The 8,765-nt window shown below is 56.2% G+C and overlaps 2 protein-coding genes across 3 annotated transcripts in view; one reads left to right on the forward strand and one right to left on the reverse strand.

Annotated features, from left to right (window-relative positions):
* PDCD11 (programmed cell death 11) overlaps positions 1-948 on the forward strand; it is a 42,619-nt gene extending 41,671 nt beyond the window's left edge. For both annotated transcript variants that reach the window (XM_055424735.2, XM_055424736.2), the window contains exon 36: positions 652-948. In XM_055424735.2, the coding sequence (XP_055280710.2) occupies positions 652-823 (172 nt within the window). In that variant the 3' untranslated portion in view covers positions 824-948. The remainder of the gene's footprint in view (positions 1-651) is intronic.
* Positions 949-2,590: 1,642 nt separating this feature from the next.
* CALHM2 (calcium homeostasis modulator family member 2) lies at positions 2,591-8,086 on the reverse strand. The gene is made up of 3 exons (XM_055424734.2): positions 7,629-8,086; positions 4,863-5,577; positions 2,591-3,656 (listed from the first exon to the last, which is right to left on the reverse strand). The coding sequence occupies exons 2-3, from the start codon at positions 5,415-5,417 to the stop codon at positions 3,240-3,242; spliced, it is 972 nt and encodes a 323-aa protein (XP_055280709.1). The 5' UTR covers positions 5,418-5,577; positions 7,629-8,086; the 3' UTR covers positions 2,591-3,239.
* Between the last annotated feature and the right edge of the window lie 679 nt (positions 8,087-8,765).

An 8,765-nucleotide genomic window follows, 5' to 3' on the forward strand; every position in this document is an offset into this window, starting at 1 on the left:
CAGAGGAGTTTAAGCTGCACAGCAGCTCCCAGCACCCCAGTTCTCGTACTCTGTCTGGAAAAACAACTTTGACATGACACAGCAGGTTCTGTGGCATTCACATTTCCAATTTCTTTCTCTACCTCGGGGGCCAGCCACCGGTCTGCTGGAACCTCAGCTGGGAAGTAGGCTGGCCCAGGCCTGGGAGTCAGGAGACTGGGTTTTCCTCATAATTAATGCTGAGCCTGGCTCTCATTGTAGAGAGTGTTCACAGGCATGATCTCACCAATCACCACCAGCATCCTCCCAAGACAGGGAGGATTAGAGATGGCTGGACTGAGGTCCAGAGAGTTGGTGCCTCGCCCACGCCTCTCAGTGACTTTTAAGCAGAGCTGTCCTCACAGATCCACACCTCACTGGCTGTCCCATCCCACTAGCTCTGTCCTGATTCACTGTGTGCCTTCAGGGCACTTGGTCCTGTAACATCTCAGTCTGCTCCTCTATAAAGCAAGGGTGGTGTTCTCTCTGTCCGTGGACGTGACAGTTTATAATAGGAACAAAAATAAAGGTAGAAGTGGGAGTGCTCCGGAACCTGAGAGCAGTGAGTGAAGGTCAGCCAGGAGTCATGTGGCCAGCGACCAAGAGGCAAACGCCATCTGCTCTCCCTCCCAGGGACATCTTCGAGCGGGTCATTCACCTGAGCCTGGCCCCCAAGCGAATGAAATTCTTCTTCAAGCGCTACCTGGACTATGAGAAGCAACACGGCTCGGAGAAGGATGTGCAGGCAGTAAAGGCAAAGGCCCTGGAATACGTAGAGGCCAAGAGCTCCATGATGGACGACTAGGGCCCGGCTGGCTCCAGGACACTGTGACAGCCTGGCTGACCCTCAGGTGCCTGGGCAGTTGAGAAACTGTGTTGCCTGAGGACTCTACTTAAGTGCTGCATTTTCTGCAGCATCCTTGGGGTAATCCTGTCAAGATAAAGAATTTGAAATTTCTTATAATTCCTTTTTGCTTGTCTTAAAAACCAATCTGTGTCATCTTTTTCCTTTTCGGGGGCTGCTCAGTGGTTGCAGGCAGCAGGCTTCTGGGTCCCCAGGGAACCTGAGAGTCTCATTCGTGGGAGGTCCCTGGGAGCAGGAATGGAGGCCCGACTCCCCACAACCCTGTGGCCCTGGCGGGCTCTTGGTCCAGCCGGGGGTGTGGGTGGGGTGATCAGAAGGGTCCTGGGAGCAGGCCATACCCTTCTAGATTACGGGATCTCTGGACCTTGCCTCCACCTCAGCTCCATGGTACCTTGTGCCCCTTGGTGGAGGCTGTGAGGCTTGGACAGGAGGAGAAGCAGAGCCCAGAAGGGAAATTCAGGGACCTGAGTGCCTGAGACGAAGGTAACAGGTATCAGCTCAAACCATCTGGTGATGTCTCCTCCCAGAGCCAGTAGGGCCAGATTACCCAACCTCTCTGAACTGGGTGCCTCGTTTGTGAAATGGGGTTAAAAAATCCTACTTGAAGGATGTTATGGACTGAGTGAGAGCATGTATGTTATGTGCTGCCACGGAGCCTGGCACTTGTGAGGCTCATTGAGGACCTAGATTGACGTGCTGTGTGACCTTGGGAGACTACACAGATTCTCTCTTTCCCTGTCGCTCCCCTGAGGAGAGCTTGCTGGGCAGGGGGCATTGACTCACTTGTTCCTTGGGGCCCGAGGGAGAAGGGATGTGATGGGCCCGCTACACCCCCACCTCCCTGTAAATTTCCCAGAAAGACTGTCTCTGCCTCCTTAGATAAGTAATAATCCCGTGTTCCTGAATTAAGAGGCCAGCCCAGACCCAGCTGGTTGAAGCCAGTTCATTTTTGTCTTGGTCTTAAGGGAATTGAAAGCTTCCTTGGGCAGAGCACTAAATGTCTTGAGAGCTGGGGAGCTTTTCCATGGGAAATGACCGAGTCCCATGCCAGAGAGTGGGACAGGGACAAGGGAGAGCGCATCAGAGGCCCTCGAAGTGCTCAGGCAGGGCCGGCATGGGAGGGAGGCCACGCAGGGCTGGCCTGGTTCCCACTTGTCAGCTCTGGGTTATGAGAGCTGGACTACCCAGCTGAGCACAGGGGCCGGGTCTGCTGACTCCTGATGTCTAAGCCGAGCTTCCCTTTAAGAAAGGCCAGGCTCCATCTGTTGCCCAGATCAAATCAGATGACTGAACCCAGTTAGATCATCAGCCCCAGGGCCTTCCCGCGAGTGGGAGCACCTGCCTCTGCCTCCCCTGACCCCCAGCCCTCCCTCCCACCCGTTTCAGTCTTGCCCAGGGCCTCTGTCCTCTCCCCTCCCCAGGTCTGGGAGTTAGGCCTGCCCCCCAGTAACTCAGCTGGTAAAGAATCCACCTACAATGCCGGAGACCCCAGCTTGATTCCTGGATCGAGAAGATCCCCTGGATAAGGGATAAGCTAACCCACTCCGGTATTCTCGCCTGGAGAACCCCCATGGACAGAGGAGGCTGGCGGGCTGCAGTCCATGGTGTCGCAAAGAGTCGGACATAACTGAAGCAACTTAGCACACAGCATCATGACCTCCAGCGTGCTGTGGCATGACCCATCTAGTCATGCAGACACCAAGCCAGTCCTTTGTACTAAGACAAACTTTATCAAAAATGTGTATAAATTAAAGCTGGAGGCATGCGCCAGAAGGCTGCTTCCCAGCTGTGCACACTCAGCCAGATGTCCATGTGCAGTTCCACAAATGAACTGCATAGCTTTCTGCACGCAGAGCCTGCTGGTGAGTTTCATCGTCACCTGACTGCTGGCCAGGGCTTCCCACACTGGTAGGACTGGGTCCCTCTCGTCAGAGGTCATCCTCCACATCAGAGTTCATGAGGGACCAGTTCTGGGAAAGGGTCTTTTCTCCAAAGCTGTTGACCAAGTGGCTGGTGGCAACAGGAAAGGGGACTTCTTAGGTCTGAGGGCCTTCCTGCCAGAGCCCACCTCGTTTCCCAGCTCTCACATCCATATCCCAGTTTTACTTTGTGTTCATTTCTCTCCTGGCCTGTTTCCCCCGAAAGCTATGGTTTAAGAAAAATGGGGAATTCAGTGGTTGGGACCCTGCACCTTCATTACAGAGGGCGAGGGTTCAGCCTTGGGTCAGAGAACTAAGCTCCCACAGCCACGCACAGCCGAAAACGAGAAGTCCCCTCTGATGCTGGTGTGAGCAAGCAGTGGGGTTCAGTTTGGGACCAAATACTGTAATTGGCCCAGAGTGTGGGAACGGGACCCTCAGGAGGCAAGCAGGGACATCTCCACGTGGTCCGGGGCCATGCCGTTGCCCACCACACCCTGGGCCCACTTGTGCAGGCGGCTGTAGAGTGGGAGGCCCTGATTCTCACGGTACAGATAGACGCCGGTGATGGCGTTCCAGAGAGGCCGCGGCTGTGTGCCTTCCACCGGGAACTTCGCAACCAGCTCCTCGTCGTCCTTGTTGAGCGCCACAAAGCCGAAGAAGCGGCGCACGTTGTTGGCAGCCAGCACCCGCGAGTGCACCTCGGCCGTGCGCTGGAACAGCTGGTCCTCGTTGGCACGGTACTGCGCCCAGTAGGCCTCCTGGCGGTAGCTGAGTGGTGAGCAGTAGTGCTTGAGGCATTTGGTCAGGAACACCAGGATGGCCACCACGCCGATAAGCAGCCACCCAAAGAGCTGGCCAGAGAAGGGGCAGGGTTCAGGGCAGGCAGGGAGCTGCCTGGACCCCCACCTGCCCCAGGAAGAAGTGGCAGGAGCTGGTCAGAGGGTGTGGGCTGGGTGGAACCAGCTGGCTCTGTCACTTCCCTGGCCTCAGATTCTGTTCCTCTAAGGGCAGCAGGCCCTTCTGTTTCCTCCGCTTTGCCCTCACTCCCTGAAGCTCACACCTTCTCTGTGTTTAGACTTAGCCTCTTTGAAATCACTCCTGTGTTTGTCTCGTGTGGCCGTGAGCCTGGTGAGGACTAGGACAGTCAAGGTCATCTTTGTTTCCCATTTAAGCGTGGACAGAGATCTGTGGGCATTTGAGCATCAAATACATTTTCTCTCTCTACCATCTTCCATCTCCTTTGGTGCTGTCTCCAGCCCTGCTTTTCTACTTGTATTACTTATGTACCTTTAGAAAATCTGTGCTCAGGTCTTCCCTGGTGGTCCAGTGATTAAGACTCCGCACTTCCATTGCACGGGTTCAGTCCCTGGTCAGGGAACTAAAACCCCACATGCCATGCAGTGTGACCCCCAAAGAAGAAAACTGCTCTTTTCTGCCTGTTTCTCACACCCTGCTTCTTTTAAGTTAACACAAGCTGTTTTTCTGCTCCTGCCCAGCTCTTTGCCTTTGCCTCCTCTCTCTGACCAACTCTGCTCCTTCAGAACTAAGCGGAGGCTGAGGCTAGGATTGTCGCGGCAGCTGCTGCTTTCTGACTGGACACCCCTCCTGTCTCAAGGGACTCCTCTTCTGTCAGCAATGTCTGAGGCTGACTCTGCTGGGCCGTGGCTTTTCCTGGGATAGGAACATGCTCATCTCCTGAGCCAGCCATCGTCCACTACCAGCTCACGGCCAACAGCAAAAGTTTCATAAGACGGCAGGGGTTTGTGCTCAATCTGGCTGGAGCGAGGGGCTTAATCTGTGACAGGTATCAGGCTCAGACTGAGCAAGAAGAAAATTCCTTTAATGTTTAAAACTCTATAATTTGGGATGGCGTTGACCCTTGCCCCACAAATCACTAACCCATGATACCCAGCTCTGATGTCTGAGGCTAATAATCTAGTGATTTTCTGGAGAGCTCAGCCCTGGAGGACCAACTCCAGGGTTAACCCTGAGCCGTTACCTGCCCACTCACCATCAGGTAGGGGAGAAAAGAGGAGCTTCTCTTGGTATAGTCTTACCTGGGACTCGTACTTGAGTCTGCGGCTGACCTCCTCCCGGAAGACTGACAGGTTGGCAGGGCCCTCCCCGCATGGGAACCTGGCCAGGATTTCTGTGGCATGGGCTAGTGGGAAGCTCCTTTCTCCAACCGTGAGCGAATAGGGGTTCACGAACTCACTGAGAGCACAGACGTAGGCCTCGCCACGCAGCAGGGAGATGACAGACCAGGTGACGGGGGCCACGGCTGCGCGGCCCACGATGGAGCTCAGGAGGAGGAAGTTGGGGGCAGCTGAGCAGTTCTTGGTCCTCCGGTACTGGCACTCAGCAACCAGGTTCCAGGTGTGGTTGTTGAGGATGACACCAATGAGGAAGAGCGCCAGGGCGGGCACCCCAATGGCTGCCAGCCCATACAGGTAGTTCCGGGCTGGTGAGCAAGGGCAGTGGAAAGCCACCACGGTGAACAGCTCCTGGCTGCCCACCGTGCCAAGTGCCACCAGCCCGTTGAAAATCATCACATCCTTGCTCTTGAAGAAGAGTGACAGGAAGCGGAAGTTCTCTGCGATCAGGGCTGCCATGGTGATGGGTCAGCTGGGGGACCAACGGCAAGGGTGGAGGTAGGAGGAGATTGGGATGATGGCTCCAGGTGGGACTACGAGGGCTTGCAGGCTAGTGGGCACCAGAAGGCAGGACACAGTCTTGCCATTTCATCCCCTGTAGTGGCCAGTTGGGTGCTTCCTGTGGGGCAGTAGATGACAAATCAGTATTTGCCTCTGAAACTAGGGACCAAGGGGCTCTTGTGAAGTCAGGCTGGTGAGAAACAAAGGAGACTCCGGGAGCCCCAGGGCCTGGGTGGAAGGAGGGTAGCCACTGTTCACTGAGCTCCTACTGTGTGTCAGGCATTTTGCATCCCTCATTGCCCATCATCACGGTCCTGCACTGAGCTTCGATAGCCCAGTGCACGGTTGAGAAGGTGGAGGCTTCCTCAGGGTGACTGCCTGCCCGGCTCATACATGAGTGCAGAGCTGAGATTCAAGCTCAGGGCTGTCTGCCTCACACTTAGGTTCTTGTCATCCCCATAAGCTTCCCTTGAGGTGGGGGCTAGGAATGGCCCTGTGGCTTTGGGGAATGTGGGATATTGACTGGATTTCCCTTTGGGATTCCAGGTACTTACTACTGTGCTGGGGGACCTAGGACAGTTTGGAGGCTGTGTCCTCGGGTGTCTAGCCCATGGGTATGAAAGCTGGAGTGGGTGTCCGGTGGATGAGGGACTTGGGCTGGACCCTGCATTATGGGCTGGCGTGGAGGAAGGTGTCTCCAGTCCGTGGTGAGGCTGGTGCAGCCTCCCTGGAGTTCATAAGAGCCTTTTCATTTTAGAGACAGTAGGCTCTGGACCAGTTTAGGAGATCCTGGCTCTCAACATACTTCATGACTTTTCTCTGAACTTCAGTGTCCTCATCTGTGAAAAGAGGGTAAATCATTTGGCCCTTGCCCTCCTCTTAGGAATGCTGGAGGGAAAGAAAGGGAATAAACCGTGCCTGACAACTGTCCCATGTATGACACCCTCCATCTCACCCTGTCCAGTCCTGAAGGCTCCTCTCAGAGGGGAGGTCGATGGCGAGGGGCGGGTAGGGGGGGAACGTTAATTCTTTGCGGGGCAAAGATCAGGAAACTAAGGCCTCCAGAGGATAAGCGCTTTGCTCAAAGCTATTCAAACTTGGACATGCCTGGGCGGGACTTTTGAGCGTGACCTAAGGAGGCTTGGGAAGTGGACAACGGAGGGTCAAGCTAAGCAAGCGCGCTATTTCCTGGTTTCCTACTGCCCCTGCTCTGTGCCCATCCACAAGAGCCCTGGCAAGCCTCCCCTTCCCCACCCATTCCCCTTTCTTTGTCCAGCAGCCATGTTCCACCCAGGTCCCCAGGCCTGGGACCGCCCAGCCAGCCAGCAACAGGAGGCCTTGATGAAACCTAAGGCTTGGCCATGCCCGAGAGACAGTGGAGCCTCCGAAGGCAGGCTGTCTCGCGAGCTTGCTCTCGGTCTGGGTAGCAGCAGTGCTGGCAGCCTGCCAGGAAATGGCCGTGGCCTCGGGCTTCAGCCCTATTCTGCCTCAGCTCCCTTCCCAGGCTCCGCCCACACAGCACGGGTGTGGCCCCTGTTCTTTCTATCCCAGGATGAAAAACGAAAGTCCGCAGGCCAGAGGCAGCTGGGGAGTGGAGAGATGGGAGGTGGGGCGTGGGCAGCAAACAGAGGTGAGGGGTCTTGCCAGTATTTCCTTCTGTGTCTCCTCTCTGGACTACTGTCCCTCCTGGTTCCTGCCAAGACTGCCTGATGGGCTGGGGCAGAGCTGGGTGCCACGTGGGTTGCCAGGTGGGGAAGGAGAAGAGATCTGTCTTCCCTAACTCACTGTCTCCGGCGGTTCTGGAGCTCCAGTCTAACTCCCCGGGAAACAAGAGTTTACGGTATTGCTGGGGATGATCTGGTTAAAGGCAGCCCCCTCCCCCTGCTCCTCCTCTTGACTTAACGGCCTCTAATATGCTCCCCTGGGTTCAAAAATCACAACACTGGTGGGTGGTGTGCAGAGGAGAGAACACTGCCCCTGAGAATACTGCCCTTGGGCCCCAGGCCTGGGAGTGTCATATCCAGGCCCGGATGGGACCTCCAACAACAGCAGTCAGGACAGGAAACAGGTGCCTGGGGAGTGGGAGGAGGGGGCTCAGTGAGGGGCCTGGCTCCCAGGAAAGTCCCTCCTGGTAGACCCGGAGTGGCCCTGTGTGCTCCCCTTCCTTACCTGGGATCTGCTGCAGGCACCGATAGCTTTGGCCTCCGAGGGGCAGGGCTCTCCAAGTGGCGCAAGAACATCAGAGACCCTGGTGGGGACCAGCCCACGCCCTCTCCCTGCCGCTTTGCTTCTTCTGCCCAGGAGAGACCGGCAGGGCCTGGGGCTGTTGGGGTCTTCCGAAAAGTTTAACTCCAGAAAAGAGGCTGAACCCCGCGGGATGGATGGTGTGCGCCAGCCAGGGGAAAAACAGTCTCCAGGCAGGCGGGCGCCAGGCAGTGGGGGCGGGCGGAGGGCGGGCGGCTCGGGGAGAGGAGAGGAAGTGGAGGAGTCAGTTTTGCAGCGGCCCGCCTGCCTTCAGAGGCTCCGCACCAGTGGGACCAGTTTGGGAGCCAGGCAGGGGGCCCCCGGCATTTCTGGTCTGGGCCTGTCCTCCAGGCTGGTTTCTGGAGCACCCCCTCTACTTGATCCCCACTGACAGAAGCAGCCAGAACCGAGCCCCAAGCAGGATTAGGGGAGAGGAGCCACCAGACTGAAGCTGACTCCTAGTGGGGTATGCAAAGCCACAGGCCTCCCTCCCCCATCCTGGTCCTCTCTGAGCAAGCCCTCCCCCTGCTGGCTCTTCTGTCCTCACTTCCACTCACTCCCCAGATGCTGCTTCAAATCTCAGGAGTGCTGATGAGAAAACTCTGGACTCTAGGGATTTTCTGAGGCCCTGTAGAGAGAGCTCTGACTGGTGGGTGGAAACTACGAGGAGGCGGATGAAGCCCGTTTTAACAATTAGAGCTATCCAGCCTGTTCCAAAAAGTGGTCATGAGATCCCTGTCTGTGGAAGTATATAAGCTGAGGCTGAAAAGTCATGGATCGGGAATGCTGAAGGAGAGGGCCCGGCCCAAAGACAGTGTAGATGACCCACCCTCCCGGATCAAGGGAGAGACCCCCAGACCCCTATCTACTCTGCAGTCTTGGGGTTCTGTGACCTTAGAACTGCTGAGTGACCTGCTGGCCTCCCTCAACGGGGCTTGTTCATGTGCAGGAATGAAGGGAAAAGGACTAGTGTTCATTTTTTCACATCTTCAGTTCAGTTCAGTCGCTCAGTCGTGTCCAACTCTTTGCGACCCCATGAATCACAGCATGCCAGGCCTCCCT

This window comes from Moschus berezovskii, chromosome 12, assembly GCF_049115385.1.
Source record: "Moschus berezovskii isolate FMDL1 chromosome 12, NW_MosBer_1.0, whole genome shotgun sequence".
NCBI lineage: Eukaryota > Metazoa > Chordata > Mammalia > Artiodactyla > Moschidae > Moschus > Moschus berezovskii.